At 40.9% G+C, this 24,264-nt stretch overlaps 1 protein-coding gene across 1 annotated transcript; it reads left to right on the forward strand.

The window, feature by feature from the left end:
* Positions 1 to 877: 877 nt before the first annotated feature.
* Positions 878 to 23,384, forward strand: c7h5orf15 (chromosome 7 C5orf15 homolog). The gene is made up of 4 exons (XM_072264616.1): positions 878 to 940; positions 3,071 to 3,317; positions 15,582 to 16,318; positions 22,032 to 23,384. The coding sequence occupies exons 1-4, from the start codon at positions 878 to 880 to the stop codon at positions 22,164 to 22,166; spliced, it is 1,182 nt and encodes a 393-aa protein (XP_072120717.1). The 3' UTR covers positions 22,167 to 23,384.
* Positions 23,385 to 24,264: the final 880 nt, after the last annotated feature.

Genomic DNA, 24,264 nt, shown 5'->3' on the forward strand with positions numbered 1-24,264 from the left:
ATGGATTCTGTCTTCACTACAATTCTGCAAATGTCACTTTTCAAGCTGATATTTCCAAAATCTCATTCTTTTCATCCATTGGTATTTTTTTATTTGTACAAATGAATAACTGGTCAATCTGCTCATCCAGAGTAACCAATTATTCACCATTTGGAAAATACCGAGTTTTCTTTTGTGGATCCAAAGTGAATGTACTCAGACCTTCTTATAATAAAATCAATCTGCCACAATTCTGCCCCCACTTTTAATCTGCCTCTTCTGTGGTCCCATTTGCCAACTCACTGCACATCTTAACAAATTCAGCAAAGAATTCAATGCATATTGAATCTAAATGCAGAACCTACAGGGATTTCCTCTTGCAACAATTTGTTGCTGTTTTTGCATGTTCTTGCATATCTTTTGATACTTTAATGTAGGTTACCTGCCCGTATGCCTTTTTTTTTACCAACATAGTGCTAGGCAGCCTTAAACTGTGAGCCTGGTTCCCACAAATTGGCAAGGCAGAATTCAGCAGTCAATCTGTTACGATCCCATTGGCTTTCAGATCTTGGGGCAAGCCACCCTTATCCCTGCTTATCAGCTAGTTCACAAATATTTAAAACAAAGCTTGTGAGCTGCTAAAAATGAAATTATTAACATTCTTGAAAAGACTTAACATTTTTAAATGAACACACAAAAACACATACATTTAAACTAACTAAACATAAAAAGCTTCACTTTCCTTCCGGTCGCCCATTTCTCCCATTCCTTTGAATTATGCCAATGTGCTTGCACTAGTTTTAACAGCATATGCTCAGTGGAATTTTGATGCCCCTAGTGGCTCCGATGCAGCACAAGCAGTAGGCCATATGATGCCATCCTTGGTTTAGAACTGACTATGCCAGTGCTGGAAACAAGTGGAAGTCTTACATCAGTGCAAAACCTCTGGTCGGAAGTTATGGTATGAAATCATTACCATCTGTCTAGGACACTAAAAATTTAACAGAAATAATAAATTTGAGGAATAAATCTCCATTAGTGAAACAGCTGCTATTAATTGCTGAACATGGAAAATCTTATTTCTATAATGAAATTAAAATGGATCTACGATAATCTGGATCAAAATATTTAAACAAGCTAGCGTCGTACATGTAGGTGTAATCATTCAGTATTTTCTACTCATCGTTGCGTAATATTCTGGAGCAAATTTGCAGTTGGAATGGGGGGGGGGCGGTGGTGGTGGTGGTGAGTTGTATTAGTCCAATGAATTCAAGCTAACTCCTTGCAAAGCATTCCAGGTGGACCCTTTCTCATGCTGCTTTCTTCCAACTCTACTAATCTTTTTTTTCTCTCATGTCTACTCAATTTCATTTCAAAGACCTCAATTGCCTCTGGTTCAACCAAACAGGAAGTTCAGGATCACTACAAATCCTGCATTTAAAAACACTTTTTCCACATCTCGTCTGCATCTTTGGTCAATTTAATCTGTGGTAACAAACGATCGGCTGGAGATATTCAGTGCGTCAAGCAGCATCGGTGAGAGAAAATAATTAAAATTCTCAGTTTGGTTGGGCAGGGTAAGAGATAGTTTTGAACCTGTGGAATTCTCTGCCCAATGGGAGCTACCTCAGTAAATATATTTAAGACAAAGCTGGATAGATTCTGGTGTAGTAAGGAAATTAAGGGTTATGGGAGAAAAGGCAGGTGGGTGGAGATGAGTCCATGGCCAGATCTTGTTGAATGACAGAACAGGCTTGACGGACCAGATGGCCTACTCCTGCTCCTATTTCTTACGTTCTAGAGGTGGGGAATGCAGGGTTGAAGCACTATCAGATTAGAGGCTGTGTCTCTATGGTTCAGAGTTGTGGTTCATTAACCTGTTGCTAAATAGAAATACGTTTTGATTTACCCAATCTGATCATGTAACCCTTATCAAATCTTTTCTCTACCAATTCTTAGTTTTAAGGGCAACAACTTCAGTCTAAGGAAATCCTTCATCCCCAGCTTCAAGGTGACTTAGACAAGTTATGGGCAAAAATAAAAACAAGTCAGATACAGTATCTACATGGTGATAGATTGGGAAATGATGTACAATGGGATCTAGGTGTCTCCTGGTATGTCACTGAAAGCAAGATTCCAAATTGCAAATTGGCTTTCATTGCCATCTGTTCTGAGTACAGAGGTTGGATATCTTCCCGCAACTATATAGTGCCTTGGTCTCACCACAACTGGCATGTCACGTGCAGTTTTGGTCTCCTTACCTGGACAAGTGTTCACCAAACTGATATGAGGTGAAATTGGATCCATTTGGTTTGTATAGACTAGAGTTCGGAAGAATGAGAGAAATGGGTGTAATTCTGACAGGCCCCTGAAGCTTATTAGCGGGGAGAATGCACAACCTCCAGAAAAAGAAGGCACTGTCAATAGGAAATGAGATGAGAAAGTGCTTCACTGAAAGAGTAGGGAAATTGTGAGTTATCTCTACCGTAGAAAATTGTGGGGGGGGGGGGTCAAGTCACGGAATATAATTAATGAGATTGATTTCTAGATGTAAAAGGTACCATGGGAGGGTGGGATATATGGCATTGAGACATAATCAGCCGTGACCGTAGTGAATGGCGGCGCAGTCTTTATCATCCAAGCATATTTTCACTTTTGTACGTTTTTTTTAAAAAGTATATATTTAAACACACATTCCACCAGGGCAAGACGAAACAACTCAATGATGTTTGAAATCCTGCTATAAAAACAAATCCCACGAATCAGTGGACCATGGCTACACAAAGTGGAAAAGAAGTATTGGGGTTGATGTTGTGAAATGAGGTCCCTTGATTAGGAGCAAAATTTACCATAAGCAGCAGCAGCACAACATATCCCAAACCAAGATCCACCCTCTCCATCAAGCAGCCCCTGCCGAAGCCGGGACAGCGTTTGCGGGTCGCACATCAGCCACTTCAGAATCGGGCTGGAATTAAATTATCCCTTAACCCAAAGAAGACTATTCTCTGAAATTCATCACATACTCTCCTCCTGTGCGGCAAACTCAACGTAACTGCATCCGCGGAAAATTGCTCCCTTCGTGATGTAAAAGAAGACGTGCCAGCATACGTATCCACCTATTGCAGACGAGAGGTGGGAACCGGCCGGGCAGGGCCGGGCCGAGGCGAGCCTGCCCCGCCCGCCGGGAGAAGCCGTGACGTCAGCGGCGGGGGTGACTGCTTTGTGGAAGATGGAAGCACGAACAGGGTTCGGGACCTCGACGCTCGCGCGTTCCCTCACCCTCACGCTCGCGCTCATCGCCGCCGCCGTGGCCGGCGTCGGTTGTCAGAAGAGCACGGGTGAGCGAGATGGCGGCGGTGGCGGCCGAATTTAACCGGGTCGGGTGGGGTGGGGGGGAGGGTGGAGGAAGAGAGGTGTTGTGGTGAAGATGGTAACGAGTGGTCACGGGGAGGCCGGGCAGAGCGCGGGGATGAGGGGGTGGGAAGGGCGGGGGAGCGAGGAAAGGTCTGGGGCAATGTTGCTGTGGGTCAGGTTTGACTCTGTCGTTAGATTGGGACTGGTGACAATCAACACTTTGGTGTCCTTGGACTCGCACATTTAACTTAGTAAAACATGTAAAATGGCAAGGTTTTCTTTCTTCCTAAGTTGTTATTAAATGGGATGATGTAACAAAAAAGTTTTAAACTTTCAAATAGATCGTATGCGTGCTTGCTTAAAGTTGTCATGATCCTGGCTGGAATAGTATTTGTAAATTGTTTATAAACCACTGCATCGCCTTTACTCCAAATACCATATTGTTTAATCCGGGTTCCCGCACTGTTGGAAGAAATTCGTTCCTTGATAGATTGTAATGTGTTGGGATTTCAGCTAATAGATATGGGGTATGTGCCTAACATACGTACGTAATGTATCACTTCACAGATGTAGTCATAGTCATACTTTATTCATCCCAGGGGAAATTAGTTTTCGTTACAGTTGCACCATAAGTAATTAAATAGTAATAAAACCATAAATAGTTAAATAGTAATGTGTAAATTGTGCCAGGAAATAAGTCCAGGACCAGCCTATTGGCTCAGGGTGTCTGACCCTCCAAGGGAGGAGTTGTAAAGTTTGCAGGCCACAGGTAGGAATGACTTCCTATGATGCTCAGTGCTGCATCACGGTGGAATGAGTCTCCGGCTGAATGTACTCCTGTGCCCAACCAGTACATTATGTAGTGGACTGGAGACTTTGTCCAAGATGGCATGCAACTTGGACAGCATCCTCTTTTCAGACACCACTGTCAGAGAGTCCAGTTCCATCCCCACAACATCACTGGCCTTACGAATGAGTTTGTTGATTCTGTTGGTGTCTGCTACCCTCAGCCTGCTGCCCCAGCACACAACAGCAAACATGATAGCACTGGCCACCACAGACTCATAGAACATCCTCAGCATCGTCCGACAGATGTTAAAGGACCTCAGTCTCCTCAGGAAATAGGGACGGCTCTGACCCTTCTTGTAGACAGCCTCAGTGTTCTTTGACCAGTCCAGTTTATTGTCAACTCGTATCCCCAGGTATTTGTAATCCTCCACCATGTCCACACTGACCCCCTGGATGGAAACAGGGGTTGCCGGTACCTTAACTCTCCTCAGGTCTACCACCAGCTCCTTAGACTTTTTCACATTAAGCTACAGATAATTCTGCTCACACCAAGTGACAAAGTTTCCTACTATAGCCCTGTACTCAGCCTCATCTCCCTTGCTGATGCATCCAACTATGGCAGAGTCATCCGAAAACTTCTGAAGATGACAAGACTCCATGCAGTAGTTGAAGTCCGAGGTGTAAATGGTGAAGAGATAAGGAGACAAGACAGTCCCCTGTGGAACCCCAGTGCTGCTGATCACTCTGTCGAACACACAGTGTTGCAAGCACACGTACTGTGGTCTGCCAGTCAGGTAATCAAGAATCCATGACACCAGGAAAGCATCCACCTACATCGCTGTCAGCTTGTCCCCCAGCAGAGCAGGGCGGGTGGTGTTGAACGCACTGGAGAAGTCAGAAAACATGACCCTCACAGTGCTCGCTGGCTTGTCCAGGTGGGCATAGACACGATTCAGCAGGTAGACGGTGGCATCCTCAACTCCTAGTCGGGTCTGGTAGGCAAACTGGAGGGGATCTAAGTGTGGCCTGACCATAGGCCGGAGCAGCTCCAGAACAAGTCTCTCCACGATCTTCGTGATGCGGGAGGTCAATGCCACTGGCCTGTAGTCATTGAGGCTGCTAGGGCGCAGCGTCTTCGGCACAGGGACGAGGCAGGACGTCTTCCACAGCAGAGGAACCCTCCGGAGCCTCAGGATCAGGTTGAAGACATGGCAAAGTACTCCACATAGCTGAGGGGCACAGGCTTTGAGCACCTTGGTACTGACACCGTCCGGTCCTGCAGCTTTGCTTAGGTTGAGACGTTTCAGCTGTCTTCTCACCTGTTCAGCTGTGAACCCCACTGTGGTGGTTTCATGTGGGGAAGGGAGGGAAGTCATGAGAGCAGGGTGGGGGACTGTGAGGAGGGGTAGGAGGGGAGAGTGGAATATGTGTTGGTTGGGGGCCAACAACAGATGACATGTGGGGGATGGGCAGGGGCCACAATGTCAAATCTGTTAAAGAACAGGTTAAGTTCATTGGCCTTGGGAGGATGAATTAATTTTGAAGGTTACAGTGCTGGATAATAGACAAAACAATTATTAATAGTTTGGCATGTCCACCAAATTCTTTCCCAACAAAATGAAGATCAATCCATTCCTTTCGTTACCAGCCTTGACATCAGGTTGCTTCTTTCTACCTAAACAAGTCATAATCATAGTCATCCTTTATAAACAAGTTAAATTGATATGAATGGTCTGTCCAGGTAGGTCATACACAATTATTATGGAAGGAAAAAGGCAAAAAGTGGACAGAAAGCTGGTGAACCATGTCATATTGAAAAAGTTAAGTCTTGTAGGATACGTGATAGAATACAAATGGTTTGTGACTAACAGCATTTGTTGAACTTTTTAAAGACATTTTAAAAAGTAGTACAGAAACTCTTCAGCCAACCACGTCTGTTCTGATCTTGATTCCCACATATCTAGTACCATTTACCTGCATGAGGTCCATATTCCTCTTTTTCTCACTTGTTTATTTTAAATATTGCTGTTGTATCCTCTTCTACCACGCCCATTGGTATTGCTCTCCAGGCACCTACCATTGTTTAAAAAAATGCATTGCAAATCTTTTAAACTTTCCCCCTCTTCTCAAAGCCATAGTCTCTAATATTTGTTATTTTTCACAAGGTGGATCTGACTACCTTATCTCTGCCTCTCATAATTTTATATACTTCCATCAGATTGCCTCACAGCCTTCAACACTCCTGAGGAAGATGATCAAAGCTTGTCCAAACTTTCCTAATAACAATATTCAGGTGAACCTCTTCCGCACCTGCTGCAAAGCTTCCACATCTTTCCTACAGTGTGGCAATTAGAACTGCACAGTGGTGCACAGTTGAGGAGTAACCAGAGTTTTATTTATAACTACAACATGACTTCATAACTCAGTGCTCTGACCTATGAAGGAAAGTATATGATATGCCCTTCTCACCACCCTATTTACCTGTGTGACAACTTTCAAAGCTGAATGGACTTGGATCCCAAAGTCCCTCTATACTTCAGTACTGCTAAAGGTCCTGTATATTTTACCCTGACATTATACCTCCCAAAGTGTAACACCTCACACTTACTCAAGATTGAACTCCATCTGTCATTTCTGTGTACAACCTCGATAAGCCGAATGCCTTAATTCTTCTCTTATGATGTGTGGTCTTTGACAGCCCTTTATACTGTCCACTACTCAAACAACTTTTGTGAACAGTTTGCTGTCCGCAACTTCACCAAAAATTGTGTTGTCCCTGTTTTGACTAAAGGACCACCCTACCATGTGGGATCTTGTTAAATGTTTTATTAAGATACATATGGACAACAATCATTGCTACACTTTCATTGATCATCTTCAACACTTCCTCAAGAAACTCAATTGAACTTGTAAGACGTGACATCCATAAGACCATAAGATGTAGGAGCAGAATTTGGCCATTTGGCCCATTGAGTCTGCTATGCCATTTCACCATGGCTGATCCAATTTTCCTCTCAGTCCCAATGTCCTGCTTTCTCACCATATCCCTTCACGCCCTGACCAATCAAGAATCTATCAAACTCTTCCTTAAATATACATAAAGAGTGCTTGTGGCAAAGAATTCCATAGATTCACCACTCTCTGGCTAAAGAAATTCCTCATCATCTCCATTCTAAAAGGACACCCCTCTATTCTTGGACTCTTGCACCATAGGAAACAACCTTTCCCATATCTAACTAATCAAGGCCTTTCACCATTTGATAGGTTTCAATTAGGTCACCCCTCATTCTTCTGAATTCTAGTGAATACAGGCCCAGAGCCATCAAACGCTCTTCCTATGACGAGCCATTGAATCCTGGAATCATTTTCGTAAACCTTCTTTGAACCCTCTCCAGTTTAAGCTCCATCCTTTCTAAGATATGGGGCACAGAGCTGCTCACAGTACTCCAAGTGAGGCGTCACCAGTGCTTTATAAAGTCTCTGAATATTACATCCTTGCTTTTGTATTATAGTCCTCTTGAAATGAATGCTAATGTTGCTTTCGACTTCCTCACCACAGGCTCAATCTGCAAATTAACCTTTAGGGAATCCTGCACAAGGACTCCCAAGTCCCTTTGCACATCAGTTTTTTGTATTTTTTTTCTCCATTTAGAAAACAGTCAAATCTTTCATTTCTTCTACCAAAGTGCATGGCCATACACTTCCTAACATTGTATTACATCTGCCATTTCTTTGCTCATTCTTCTCATTTGTCTAAGTCCTTCTGTAGTCTCTAATTCCCCAAAACTACCTGCTCCTTCAGCTATCTTCATATCGTCTGCAAACTTTGCAACACAGCCATTAATTCCATCATCCAAATCACTGACCTATAACATAAAAAGTTTCAGTCCCATCACAGACTCCTGTGGAACACCAGGAGTAACTGGCAGCCATCCAGAAAAGGCTCCCTTTTTTCTCACTCTTTGCCTCCTGCCAATCAGCCACTGCTTTATCCTTGCTAGGATTTTTCCTGTAATATCACAGGCGCATAGCTTGCTAGAGAGCCCTATGTGGCAGCTTGTCAAAGATCTTCGGAAAATCCAAGTACACAAAATTAACCGATTCTCCTTTGTCTATCTTGCTTGTTATTTCTTCAAAGAATTCCAACAGATTTGAGGAAACTATGCTGTTTATAGCTTATTTTACCATGTGCTTCCAAATATCCTGAGACCACACTCTCAATAATTAACTCCCAACTTCTTCTCAACCACTGAGGTCAGACTAACTGACCTATAATTTTCTTCTGCTTCTCTCCTTTCCTGAAGAGTGGAGTGACATTTGCAATTTTCCATTTTTCCAGAACCATAGAATTTAGTGATTCTTGAGAGATCATTACTAATGCCTCCAAGATCTCTTCAGCCACCTTTTTACCATCTGGTCCAGGTGACTTGCATGATGCTTACTGTCCCTAATAAATCCATGCTTTTCCAAAAGTGAATAAATCCTATCCCTAAGAATCTGCTCCACTAATTTCCTTATCACTGATACAATGCTCACTGCTGTATAGTTTCCTGGATTATGTCTTAAAGGGATAGTATTGGCTTTTTCTGGACTTCCGGATCTTCACCATGGCTAACAAGGTTGTGAAGATTTCTATAAAGTTCCCAGTAATCACCTTCCGTGCATTCTTCAGTATTCTGGGAGAGATTTCTTTGTGTCCTGGAGAATTCTCCACCTTAACATTCTGAAACATACCTAATACCATCTGCTTCTTAATGTCCACGTGTCCAAGAATGTCAGCTCCGCTCTGATCTCACCATCATCCATGGCCCTCTCCTAATGTACAAATAGATCCCAGTACATGCTATTTCTGGTGTGCTGTTAAATTGTCTTATTTTTACCTAACTAGAAGCTGCAGGCAAACTAAAATCAGTTATAATTGCCTGGGAATATAAGCTGGGATGATTAGTTATTATTATCCTACTCAATTAATTTGCTTTCATTCGTTGAAATAAAATGTGTTGTTGCAAATATTTTGAGTAATTGAGGCACAATTTCTCAGCTCTTGTTTGTGAATGCTCTTGCATTACAGGTCAGTCAGTGTTCCATTTGTTTTTGTAATTGTTCACTGAACCTACATGTTCACCATTATTGATTTAGCTACATTGGCACCAGGTCATTATGAACCTTTAATCACTCATGCTTTAAAGCATTCTCCACTTTTCTATTTTTTTTCCTAGGAAAGCAGATGACCTTACAATCTATCCTATTCTATATCTGCCTTGTCCGCACACGTAGCCTGTCTGTAACCCTCTGAAGCTCTGTACTGTATCCTCACTAGATTGTGTGCCTCGTGCCATCTAGATTGGGTGCTTTAGAAAGTGCCTGGAAAATGTCTTATGCCAGGGTAAGTGGGTAAAGGTTCCTGTACCTAAGTCCACATGTTGCATCTATGATTGACTTTGCAAGTGCCAAATGGCCCCTATGTTCATGCAGAAGTGCCTGAACTGTTGCCACTGGATCAAGACCTGGCTCTAATGCCCATGTTGTAGCTGCTATGCAATAATTATCCCCACGTTCAAAGGAAACACTTGTAGGTCATGCCCACTCTATATAAGGTTTAGGACCAGGATGTTCAGACTCTTCATGGGCAATTCTAACAGTGCCATGCATGAACTTCCCATTCTCATTCTGACTTGTCAGTCCACGCCATTCTCAACTGACATGATGGGGCCACACTCGGGTTGAAGGAGCAACACCTCATATTCCTGATTTCTGGTTATTACTCCTCCCTCCCCCTTCTCTCCTTTCCCATTCCCTATTTTGACTCCCCTTTTAACCACTTCTCACCTGCACATCACCTTCCTCTACTGCCCCCTCCTCCTTCCCTTTCTCCCATGGTCCACTCTCTATCAGATTCCTTCTTCAGCCTGTTACCTTTTCCACCTATCACATCCCAGCTTCTCAATTAATCCCTCCTTCTCCCACCCACACACTTTCTCCTCACCTAGCTTCACCTATCACCTTCCAGCTTGTACTCCTCCCCCCACATTCTTACTCAGGCTTCTTCTCCCTTCCTTTCCAGTCCTCATGACTCGACGTTGACTGTTTATTCCTCTCCATAAATGCTGCCTGACCTGCTGAGTTCCTCCATCATCTTGGGTGCGTTCTGGATTTCTAGCATCTGCAGAATCTCTTGTGGTTATGAACGTGTCTCTGCTTGGAAACTCAGACACTTTGGCATCAAGAGTGAGACAAGACAGGTTGGAGATAGACAGTTTGATAAACAAGGCAGTGGGTAAACCTGGAAGGGATAACCAGGAAAGGAATGTTGTCTTCACTGAGTGAATTTTGACATCAACCCTAAATTGATTTGCCATGTCAGGAACTCCATTCTGCAGGATTGGTGCATATTGTGTCCTATGTATTCAGTAGAATGAGCACATGACCTGACAACCAACCCACCTGCTTGCTCTGATGGTACTTCCTAACCTGTCTGTGGAACATCATAACTACTGGAGATTCTGCAGATGCTGCAAATCCTTAACATCACACACAAAATTCTGGTGGAATTCAACATAGAGAGGAATGCACTGTTGATGTTTTGTGCTGAGACCCATTACCTGTGGAAGAATATTGTGTTCCCACAATGATCTCATTAATCCCCTTGGAAACCCCAAAGCCAGAGTTGTTGCAATTCATCCCTGATCTCAGGGAACAGCCCAAGAATAGATTCCAGTATTTTCCTTGCAATGATACTCTCCTTTGTTAAATTTAGCTTCCTTGGTCACAAACAAGAGAAAATCTGCAGGTGCTGGACATCCAAGCAACACACACAAAATGCTGGAGGAACTCAGCAGGCTAGGCACCATTTATGGAAAAGGGTACAGTTGACATTTCGGGCCGAGATCCTTCGGTTAACTTTGATTGTGGCTTTTATAAATATTTTAAGTTACCATAACAGCATTGATATTTCTTATAAATAGAATTATTTTTAGTTTAAGTAGCTGGAGAAATAGGAAATTTAATAGAAACTTCTTAATTCAAAAGTGTAATGTAGAAATTACATTTACAAGAAATCCTTGGGCACACAATATTAATGCATTAAAAGTGAAGATAGGTAAATTGATGCGGAAGAAAAGATGATGTTGATTGTTAGTTGGGGTGGGAGGAAGTTCAGATACCAAAGACAGCTCAAGTTGTTTAAGAAGTGATCCACAATTTGTTAATTATTTTACATATATGGTGGATTCCAATTAATTGGGCCATCGGTTAATTAGGGCAGTTGCTTATTTGGGACAACACTTAAAGAAGGAAAACTAATCAAGACATTAGCTAGACACGAGGAAATCTGCAGATGCTGGAAATTCAATTAACACCCACAAAATGCTGGTGGAATGCAGCAGGCCAGGCAGCATCTATAGGAAGAAGCACAGTCGACGTTTCGGGCCGGGACCCTTCGTCAGGGTCCCGGCCCGAAACGTCGACTGTGCTTCTTCCTATTGGTGCTGCCTGGCCTGCTGCATTCCACCAGCATTTTGTGTGTGTTGCAAGTCATTAGGTAGGATTCCTTTGCTTATTTGGAATTCAATGCTGCTTAATTGGGCTGGAGACTGTTGACGATCAGGTTCTAATTAGAGTCAGAAGTGCACTCTTGTGTGGCAGTTATGTGAGTGATGATAAACCTGATATTGATATGGATCTCTATTGTGGACTGAGAGTGGGAAGGGGACAGAGAGGGGAGGGAGTGGGAAACATCAGAGAGACACTTTGCCAAACAGTAAGCCAATTGTTTGGAATCAAATGACCTCGCGTGATGTCTCAGGGCTGTGTGTGTCACCCAGAACCCTGGCCCTCCTACTCTGCCACCTGTCCCATATTCCTCGTGCAGTGCTCCAGCCTCGCCATTCCCAACAACGTTTGCTCCCGGCAGATTTACAAATTCACTATTCTCGCTGTGTTGACAAATACAGTACTATGTAAATGTCTTAGGCTTCCTAACTACATATATATGCCTAAGACTTTTGCATGGTACTGTATATGTATGTTTTGGAATTCTCACGATGATACAGGCATATTAAGACATAGAGCTTTCTTTAAGTTTACTATTGTTATAAGCTTTTTTAACGTAATCTGCATTGGCTTGATTCTGATGTAGTGGGGCAGAATTTATGGTATGGCTAGTTTTTAAATGTTCTAATTTTTAAATGAGGCATGTTTTCTCTCTGGTCTTTTGAAAGGCAGAAAACTAATTGAAGTATGGAATTGGTGGAAAGTTGGGTACAGGTTTGGGTACAACTGACAGGTTTTGAAAGATGGTTTGAAGCATTGTTAGTTTACAAGATGGGTGTCACTGGTGTGTTTTTGAGAGTGGATGGTGCCAGTAGTATTTCACATTTATAACACATCTACGTATATAAAATGTTTTAACATGAAAACATTTTAAGTATTGAAAGTGTTAGCAACAAAAACTGGCACTGAGCCACCTGACTTTATGATGGGACCGTTGACCAATTGCTTGGTAAACTAGTGTTTTAGAAGAAAATACGTGGAGATTTAGGGAGAGAGAGGGAGTCCCAGAGCTCAGCAGCTGAAGACACAGTTGTCAATGGGACAATGATTTTTGTAGGAATACATAGCTAGAATAAGTGCAGAAGTTAAAATGCTTTGTGATTAGAAATAGGGAGAGGCTAGTCTAGGAAGGATATAAAAACAAGGTTGAGGAATTTGATGTTGAGGTGTGGAGCAAGAAGAGGCTAATATGTAAGAAATTAAAGGTAAGAAAACTGGGATATGGGGACAAGTTTTAAGTGGATTATGCAGAGATATGTGAAATTTGGTCATGTGTGGGTGCATTGATATAGTTAGTTCAAGTTAACTTTTTATTTGTTCACACAGTACTTATCTGTTTGAAGTGATTAGTCATCAATAGTTAAACACATCATAGATTAATATTACGCATTTCAGTAATGGCAAGGAATATATTTATCAAGGTAGGGTTTTACAAATGAAATCTAGCCTTTAGCCAATCTGGAACCCTCCCTGATCTGGAGTTGTGGTTGTGGTTATGCTCCAGCCAGCATTAATGTCCCCCTTGAAGGCCTCAGGTTTGAATATCATACTGTCTGGCACAAGCCACAATTTCACATAACCGGAGACGTGTTTGTAAAAGCCATGAAGGAAGTTGCTGTGGGCTGTTTCCAAGGTCTCTTAGACCTGGAGGCAATGCATGAATGAATGTATTCAGTTCTTGGTATAATATGTATGAATAGCTGAATAGCTGTTTAGTTCCAGACTTTTTTTTTAGTGCATCGGAGAATAATCTTGTATGATACTGAAGGGCACCAGGAAGACTTCCTTTCTTGTGTCTGAACACTGGATATGCTGTGGTAATTTACGTAGGTAATGTAAGGAAAAAATTCTTTACCTTCATACACAATTCTCAATAGAGCATTATTGATGCTGTGTTATTCTAGCAGTGCATAATACTTTATTAAAATAAAGTTGCATTACTTTCAAAATAAGGCAAATGTCCACATCAACAAAATGGATTCAGCTGGTGATGATTGTTAATGTGTCTTTTTTCTGGAGTGAGAAGGGAATCTGCATTTGATATGATCCAGGTAGAATCCTGTTAATCTACAGTATTTCTAAGTTGAAAGCTATTTAAAAAGCAGTAATTGATATGGTGCCAAGAATATATACATTTCAGTTGATAACTTGGTCTGTTTGAAAACTCTGAATATGCTTTCTAAGCTTGAACTGCAGGGGTGAAAGAATAGTCTGTCTGAGTTAGTTTTAGAGTAACTAATTTCTTTGATCCTTTTGAAAATTTACATTTTATACCTTAAAGGTGACTGTTTATAAACTTAAGCAAATAATGAGTAGATTATGACCATATAAAAATTATCCCACTAATTAATTTGGCTGATATAGTCCCAATCTTCCAAAATTGTCCTGAAATCTTCAGAAATTAAACTCTTGGATATTTGTTGTAGGTAACCATAAAAATTATCATTGAAGCATTAAAGCAGTTTCTTTAGATTTTTTTGAATGTTATTAATTATAAAAACAGATAGGGAAGAAGTTGTTTGAAGCTTTGGGAATGTTTAATCAAAGTTATTAGCCTGTAGTTATAGTTATGTAGTTTATTACGTGCTCCTGTTGACATTTCTATGTTGGAATAAGAATTCAAAAATAGGAAATATTGAATCTGCAGATAGCATGCTAAAGAATTATATTATTTTAATGATTTTTAGCAGAATAAATCATAATTGCAAAGCAAAATACTATGGATGATGGCAAGAGATTTAAATTTTCAGCAAATCAGGCAGCACTTGTGATAAATGATCGGTTGACATTTTGGTGTCAATGGCCTTTCATCATAATTGTGTTTAGTTAGAGATATAGGTCCTCCCCAATTTGCATATAGCCCAAATATAGAAAAGAGCATTGGAGAGATGGTTGGGGTGGATTTATGTGTTGCTATGGGGTTAAGAGCGACTGGTCTTGATGCTAGGCTAGGAATGTGCTGCATCAAACCCAAGAAGAATACATTCTAGTTAACATGTTGATGTCTATTTTGTGAATCCAATCCAAAGATGTATAGCCAGGGGCAGCAGCTCATTTTTAAAGTCATCAATAACATTTAAAACCTCATCAACAGTAAAACCTTTTAAAATTTGTTAATGTCGGCTTTATTGATAAGGATGCCGCAAAGAGGTTTGCAATGCTTCTCAAGACTCTAACACAATGAGATAACTCACCCCTGCAGGCATCTTCTGCAGTGTGGGATCTTGGTTCACAGTAGCATTTTCAACCTTCAAACAGTTCTTGGGAATGGAGTCTTGCCATAATCTCGGGATGACCTGTGCAGGCTTTCAAGATGGGGTGGAGGAAGGGAAGTCTGTGGTGGAGCAGACAAAATAGCAATAACAGGTTATGGTGCCAAATTGAGCCAAGAGAATGGTTATCTGGAGTCATGAAAGAAATATGTAGGTAATGCTGGAAATGATCTATGACTGGAAGGGTGTGATATGTTCGAAAGGTTGTATCAATGTTGTACATTGGGAACTGAAGTTGGAGCTCAGAGGGGACGTATGACTTTTTTTTTACATTTAATCTCCCTGACTTCCACATCCCATACTGCTTTACAACCTTTCCATTTTTCTGTTCATTATAGTATACCCAAATCAAATGGAGGACTACAAACTTCAAACATACTGTCCTCTCTCCACAGATGCAAACTTGAAACTTAGAGGAAGGGTCACTATATTCTTCCATTAATTGCAAACTGAAATTGAACTAAATTAACTTCACTATGTACTTAAAATGTTATGTGCACCATTTGGTATTGCTACTAAGCCTGTCTCACATTTTTGGTTAGTTTAGATGTTGGTAACAGAAATGTTGGAAGGTTCATAAACGTGTTCATTACTATGGAGATTTAATCTAATCGACTTGCCCATTTTTGTTTGCAGATGCTGTTGACGTTACAAAAAAGCTAAAGGCAACTACTGGAAATCATTCAGCAAATACTTCAGTCAGTGTAACATCCCAGGCAACTTATTCAGAAAATAAAAAATTAATAGATGAAATAATACCAAACAATCGTACAACAGCAAAGAACACCACCTCCAGCAGCAGCAGCAGTACCACCACCACCACCACCACCACCACTACCACCACCACCACCACTACTACCACCACATCTTCAACAACATCAAATCCAACTACAACAACAGTTAGAAGTGTAACTGTGCATCCTATGGGAACAATACAGAGAGAAACTGGCCAAAATTCTGAGCAAATGACCCCAAAATTAATCGCATCAACAGTGAAAGTTAATGTCACTGAACCAGAAACAGAGATAATGGTCATTGGCACAGATATTGATGAAGATGAAACAATTACTTCAAATATAGTTCCAGAACAGATGGATGAGATGACAGATAATGAACTGTTGTTTGCTGAGCAAGATAATTCACCATCCTATTATGATCAAGGTGAAGATAGAGGGGCAGAAGACTATTTTGATGAAAACCAAATAGATGAGAATGACCTGGAAAGTGATGACTTGGAGGAACGTCCTGAACTTCCTGATAAACCAATATATATCACCACACCTGAAGAAGATGACGGTCACTTCTTCTTTTACTTGGTTGCTGCTGCTTTTCTGATTGCTGTTATTTACATCACATATCACAACAAAAGAAAGGTAATTTGATGAAACTGGCAAATTGATTGACAAGGTGCCACACATGAGGCTGCTTAGCAAGATAAGAGCCCATGGAATTACAGGGAAGTTACTAGTATGGGTGGAGCATTGGCTTGTCGGCAGAAAACAGAGTGGGAAGAAAGGGATCCTATTCTGGCTGGTTGATGTTTACCAGTGGAGTTGCACAGGGTTCGGTGTTGGGACTGCTGCTTTTTATGATGTATGTCAATGATTTGGACTACGGTTTAATGGATTTGTAGCTAAATTTGCCGATGATACATAGTTGGAGGAGCGGGTAGTGTTAAGGAAACAGAGAGCCTGCAGCAAGGCTTAGATAGTTCAGGGGAATGGGCAAAGAAGTGGCAAATGAAATACAAGGGGTGATTGATAAGTTCGTGGCCTAAGGTAGAAGGAGTCAATTTTAGAAAACCTAGCACATTTATTTTTCCTGCACTTACACACTAGTCCAGCAGTCGTGGAGCATACGGATCCCTTCTTTGTAGAAATTGGCGTCTTGGACCTCCAGAAATGGGCCACAGCAGGGGTGATTGATAAGTTTGTGGCTTAAGGTAGAAGGAGATGACTTACTAATTTCAAACTTTCTGCATTTTCACTCAAAGAGTTGAACTGCACGTGCATGTAACGAGAGCTGTATAACTCATGAACTTATCAATCACCCCTGCTGTGGACCACCTCTACAAAGAATGGATCTGTATGTTCCACGACCACTAGTGTGTACATGTAGGAGGGGAAAAGGAAAGGTACGTCGTATCCAGAGTTCCTCCGGTTAGCAGACGATTTCCCTCCACGCCTCTCTGACATAATGGGGATCTGCTTACGAGGCAAGTTACAGCAGTGGTTTGCCATTGCCTTCTGCCGGGTGAATTTCCAAAGAGATCAGCAGTTCGTAACCCAGCACGGGTGGCTTGGGAGTCCTTCTGCACGATACCCTAAAGGTTAACCTCCAGGTTGAGAATGCAATGTTGGCATTCATTTCTAGAGGTATAGAATATAAGAGCAGGGATGTGAGACCATACTTGTGCAGTTTTGGGCTCCTTATTTTAGAAAGGATATACTGATATTGAGGAGGGTTCAGAGAAGATTCACAAGAATGATTCCAGGAATGAAAGGATTACCCTATGAGGAACGTCTGGCAGCTCTTGGGCTGTATTCCCTGGAGTTCAGGAGAATGAGGAGGAATCTCATAGAAACATTCCGAATGTTAAAAGGCCTGAACAGATTAGATATGGCAAAGTTATTTCCCATGGTAGGGAATTCTAGGACAAGAGGGCACGACTTCAGGATTGAAGGACGTCCATTTTGAACTGAGATGCGGAGAAATTAATTCAGTCAGAGGGCGGTAGATCTGTGGAAGTTGTTGCCACGAATGGCTGTGGAGGCCAAGTCATTGGGTATATTTAAGGCAGAGATAGATAGGTTCTTGATTAGCCAGGGCACCAAAGGGTATGAGGTGAAGGCAGGGGAGTGGGAATGACTGGAAGAATTGGATCAGCCTATGGTTGAATGGCAGAGCATACTTGATGGGCAGAATGGCCTACTTCTGCTCCTATATCTTATGGTCTTAATTTAGTTGTAAAGGTCCATTGTAAAAGTCGACTTCTCCACCAAGGCTGTTGATTTATTGGTTTTATTTTCTAACAGTTTTGCAGTAAGTGCAATGCACTGTTATTGTGCTTCAGTCCAAATGTTCAGAACCAGGTTTAATATCACAGGCCTATATGTGAAATTAGTTAACTTAGCAGCAGAAGTACAATGCAATACATGATTAATATAGGAAAAAATAAACTGATTGCGGTGGAGCTGAGAAATTATACAACTTTCTGTAGCTTCTTTTAATCCTGTGCAGTAGCCGCCGCCCCCCCCCCCCATACCAAACAGTGATGCAGCCTGTCAGAATATTCTCCACAGTATATCTGTAGAAGTTTTCAGGTATTTTAGTTGACAAACCAAATCTCCTCAAACTCCTAATGAAGTATAGCTGCTGTCTTGCCTTCTTTATAGTTGCATCAGTATATTGGGACCAGGTTAGATCTCAAGGATATTAACATCCAGGAACTTGAAATTGCTCACACTCTCCACTTCTGATCCCTCTGAGGATTGGTTTGTGTTCCCTCATCTTGCCCTTTCTGAAGCTCACAATCATCTCTTTGGTCTAACTGATGTTGGGTACAAAGTTGTTGTTGTGACACCACTTAACTAGCTAGTATATCTAGCTCCAATATACCCTCTTATCTCCATCTGAGATTCTGCCAACGATCTATGCAAGCCACACAGTCATGGGTATAGAGGAGTAGAGCAGTGGGCTAAGCACGTATCCCTGAGGTGTGCCAGTGTTGATAGTTAGTGAGGAGATGTTATTACCAATCTGCACAGATTGTGGTCTTCTGGTTAGGAAGTCAAGGATCCAATTACTGAGGGAGGTACAGAGGTTGAGATTCTATAGCTTTCGATCAGGACTGTAGGAATGATGGTGTTAAACGCTGAACTATTGTCAACGAACAGCACCTTGACATGGGTGTTTGTATTGTCCAGATGCTCTAAGGCCGCTTGAAGAGCCATTGAGTTTGTGTCTGCTCTAGACCTATTGTGGCGATAGGCAAATTGCAGTGAGTCCAGGTCCTTGCTGAGCGAGGAATTGACTAGCCATGACCATCCTCTCAAAGCATTTCATCACTGTAGACATGAGACAGTGTTAAGGCAGCTCATACTACTCTTCTTGGGTACTGGTATAATTATTGCCATTTTGAAGCAGGTGTTGCAACAATACTCAAACTGGTTTGCAAATTTCTTTTTTTCTGGTTCATCATACCAGGCAAACGAGCCTTCTGAATGTGCTAGGCCAGCGGTCCCCAACCACCAGGCCGCGGACCAGTACCAGGCTGCAAGGAAACCTTTCCTCATTCCCTGTCAAGCCCACTTTTGAGTTTGAACGCACGCACGGTCATTACCCGCGCGTCATCCATGTCAGCGCAGGAAGGAGATCAACTCCTCGAGCTTGCAAATGACGGCGGGCTGAAAAGTATGTTTGACATAAGAGCTCTGCTGGCATTCTGGATCAAAGTCAAGGCTAAATATCCTGAGATAGGCATGAAAGCACTGAAAACGTTGCTTCCATTTCCAACATATCTCTGCAATGAATGCAACGAAAACTAAATTTCGTAATAGACTGGACATAAGGAACCCCCTTCCAGTATTGCTGTCTCCCATCACCCCTCGATGGGACCGTGTTGTTGCAGGAAAACAAGCCCAGGGCTCCCACTGATTCAGCGATATTGGTGTGTTGCAATGATTTTATATGTCCATACGGGGAAAATATGTGCTGTGTGTTTAATATCCAAACGTTACTTAAAATGTTATGATGCTATTGATTATAAGTGACTTATATAACCATATAGCAATTACAGCACGGAAGCGGGCCATCTCTGCCCTGCTGGTCCGTGCCGAACACTACTCTCACCTAGTCCCACCGACCTGCACTCAGCCCATAACCCTCCATTCCTTTCCTGTCCATATACCTATCCAATTTTTCTTTAAATGATAATATCGAACCTGCCTCTACCACTCTACTGGAAGTTCGTTCAATACTTACTTCAAGCCCCTGTCCTCCCCTGTAATTGACTTATCAGTATATTCATGTGAGGAAAATATGTGGTGTGTGTTTAATATTAAATTTGTTAAATAAACCCTTTTAGAAACGAAATTGAGTGTATTAGCCACTCATCACCTATATTCCGGTCCTGATTAACCCCCCCCGCCCCCCAGCAGAATCGCCAAAAACGATTTTTAGAAAAAGATTGGCAGGTATACGCATGCACACACAGGTGCCCACGCAAGGCTTCATGGTCATTGTAGTCTTTCTCGGGGTAAACATAACGTATTTGACTGCTACTCTTGTCCGTTGGCAACCCCCCCCCCGGGTCGGCCGGTCTGCAAGAATATTGTCAAATTAAACCGGTCTGCAGTGCAAAAAAGGTTGGGGACCCTTGTGCTAGACAACTAGTGCTGAATCAAGGTAAATTTGCTGCATTGGGATCTTGACCTCTGGTTGGACAAGAGCAGAATAGTGCACTGGCATTTCTTTGCCTATGCAACTAGTGCACCCTCAACACCTCCCCCCCATCCGGTCTCAACCAAGTTGCAATCTCTGCCATCGAGGAAGATCAGGGCAGTTAGCAGACTGAAACACTGCTAGCTGCTAGCTGCAGGCTGCCCTTTAAGTTGCTCTCCATCTTGGGATTACATCACTGGACTTTACTTGTCACTAGATACTTTGGGAGTACCTTTCGTAGAAGAATGCCAATAGTATGAGAAAGCAGCTCACGGTCACCACTTTGTAGGCAATTGGGCATGGGCAATAAATGCTGGATTGCAGAAAAAACTCAGGTTCCAAATATAAAAGAGAAAATATTGTACCTGATCCCTTGTATGCTGCTCCATTTTACCATGATATAATTCATATTCATTGAGATCTGTGTCTGTTTTTCCAGTGAGTTACTAAGCCATAAATGTGAACAAAGACATGACATTGTGGTGAATGTGAGTTTCAGGCTAATGTCTAATTGAAACTACTAGAAGTATATTTATTCATATTTTTCTGGTAGGTGATATTTGTTTAAGCAAAGAAATTAAGTGCATATGGAGCACTTTATGATAGTCAGGTACAAAGCTTCTGCAGCTTGTTCTGTTCTATAATTCAAAAAGTTCCTGTTGAATCTTTTGTATTGGGCAGTCATAATTATCCACTCATTCTTGCTCTACTGTTAGTAGTCTAGCAGTGTGTATTATTGTTTAACTGTTATTATATTTGATTTTTTAACTGCTCATGCAAATAAGATAATGTTTTGTGACTTGAAAAAAGTTAGTTTACTATTAGGTAGGGTATGTATTCGAGTTGTTATGGCTTCATTTATTGTTAAATTAAGCTTTGGACAACTTTTGGTGAATGTCATGTTTGCAAAGGTTTAGAACTACCATAGTCAGAAGATTACTTGATTTTATTCTGTGAATTTTTTAGATGTGATTTCTAAAGTCTATTTCTTTCTATCCCTTGCCCAGTCTCCTCAGGTCTTGCCTCTTAAACCAGCCAATTTTGTCCAAGAGTGGTCTTACAGATATAGGTTAGCCTTGTGTACAATTGTCTTGGCTCAAGTGGCCAATGAGAAGGGCCACTTTACCCTATGTCTATGTGATAAAATAGCTAGAGATTATTATATAGCAAAATATGATCTTGTAATTTAGCAAACTATATATGTATAGATATTGTTCCTTTCCACACTTTGTTTTGTAGCGTATTGAGTGGCAACCTGGCCGTTTTTTTTAGCATTTTGTCTGGATTTTATGAGGCTGAATTGTTAGCTCGACACTCAATCCAGCACAGAAGGAAAATGCTCAAGGAGCCGACAGGGTTCAAACCCGGGACCTCTTGTTTCGAAGTCTGGTGTGGATGCCACTGCACCACCGGCTGGCTCTGCACAGATGTGGATATTATATAAAACTAAGAAATGGTTTATTTTTTGTTTTGGTGGGTGGGCAGCGTTAAGTTGATTTTTTTTCCCTGTTAGTTTAAAAATATAGATAATATGTTTTTAATAGACTAACCAGTTGAACATCAGTTATAAATCAATACTTGTACTTGTGAAAATGAATCTGGTTTGGAACCTTTAATTACCATCTTTATTCCTTTTCCTTTTAGATTTATATTCTCTTAGTTCAAAGCAGACGTTGGAAGGATAGCCTGTGCTCAAGGACAGTTGAATATCAGCGGTTGGACCAAAACATACATGATGCGATGCCATCACTTAAAATCACAAAGGATTATATTTTCTAAATGTATTATTTCATTTGTTGTATTTGTTTCAGTTATTTTGTTTGACTTTTGTTGTTGAAGCAATGAAAATTCTTAAACTGCTACCTGTGTTTATTGTAAATTTTGTTTAATAATACCCCAAAATAATATTACTAATATTCAAGCATATACCTTGTGATGGTAATCTGATTCACTGCATCTGTCTTATTGGATTATCAATTGCAATGGCTGTTGTTAGGAAGAACAGTTTACTTGCCATTGCTGTCAGGTTAATCTATTCTAAACAATATCTTTTCAAAATTAGCAGTTGACTATTTACTAATTTTTCTCAAATGACATTGTTTGAACTGAATGATAGTTAAAAGATCAGTTGATGGAATTTTATAAATGCCTCATTTTGACATTGAATTGAGTTTCCTAGAAAAAAAATTCAATGGATAGAAAATGCATACTTATTTTTAGCAATGGGCTACTTGTTTCTATCAATGACCTATCTTTTTTAAAATTTCAACAAAATTGATACAACATCATGAAAAGTTGTGATGAATTATTTTTGGATGTCATATGCTAGTTGTCTTAATACCTTATGCTATTAAAATATTGCTAAGTAATAATTTAGCCATAACCAGATTAAAATATATAAGCAGCCTGTAGCCTTAGCAAAATGCATCAGCTTCAGTATTTTTTTCCTTCCTTCCTTCTGTCCTTACTTACCCTAATCATTCCAATGCACATATCTGTGGCACCATTTTGCTTTCTTTAATGTATTAGCGCACTATATTGCAATTTCAATATACTATCTTAAATTATGTACTTTACCAGTTATCACTTATTTGTATAGATTATAAGCTTCAGTGTAAGAACTGATATAAATAACTAGTCAAAATCTTTGAATCTGTTCGATTCAAAAATATTTCACTGAGGGTAGTTTCTGGAGCAGATTATTATTGCCTGAGTAGCAATGGAAGATTTTGGGGAAAAAAAACTGTTTAGTATCTAACTTGTTTTTAAGAAACAGGCAAATTCTAAAAAAAATTTAGGTTGAAATTAGTTGACTTAGAATGATTTGAGTGGTGGGTTTGCATGGCAGATGAAACTTCCTTAAGATATTAGTCTTCTGTCAATGCTGTTTACATACATGTTTGATCATTTGTCAAAAGCATTGCAAAGGGAGCATAAATCAAAATATGGTAACTTTTTTGTTTCTACCTGTATGTTTTAATAAAGTTTTTGAATTAATTCATTGGTTTAAGTTACTTGAAAGAAATGATTTAATATCCTCTGAGAAAGCAGATCTTGGATCAGGAGGTAAATAGTGAATGAGGTTAGACTGCACTGAAATACTGTGAGCAGTTCCGAGCCCCTTATCTAAGAAAAGATGTGAGGGTATTGGCAAAGGTATGAAGTGAAGATTGATAGGTTCTTGATTTGTGAGAGAGTCAGAAACTACAGGAAGAAGGCAGGAGAATGGGGTTGAGAGGGAAAATAAATCATGATAGGATGGTGGAGCAGAATCAATGGGCCGAATGGCCTAATGCTGCTTTTAGGTCTTATGAATAAACTGAATGGGAAAACGAAATTTAAAAAACTGGGTATGTGAAATATAAACATCATTATGTCCTGTTCTTGCAAAGGCCAAGTGTTGGCTCTCAAGACAGCTTCTGCCTCTTTCTAAATCATGACCATTGTCTCCCATACTGTCAAGGTTTCATTTTGTTGCAAGATCTTCCCTCCACAGTTTCTAATATCAGAGTCCGAAGGGTACAAGTACATAGATCTTTGAAAGTGATGCTTTCAAAGGTTGTGCAGGGTTGTGAAAAAGGCACATGGCATGGTTGCCTCCATGAGTTGGAACACAGTACATGGGTTTGAATGAACTTGTACAAAACTTTGGTTAGACCATAAGACCCTGTAACCTTTGATTCCCTTACCAATCAAGAACCTATCAATCTTAGCTTTAAATATACCAATTTCTCCTTCGTCTTTTTTCTTCATTCCTCAACTGTAAAGGGCACAGTTAGTGCAGTGAGAATAGATCCAGCAGCAGTGTTTTGTTCTGTGTGTGAGATGTGAGAATTCCAGCCTCCTGATTAACCACATCTGCAGCTTGATGACCTTG

This window comes from Mobula birostris, chromosome 7 (assembly GCF_030028105.1).
Source record: "Mobula birostris isolate sMobBir1 chromosome 7, sMobBir1.hap1, whole genome shotgun sequence".
Taxonomy (NCBI): Eukaryota; Metazoa; Chordata; class Chondrichthyes; order Myliobatiformes; family Myliobatidae; genus Mobula; species Mobula birostris.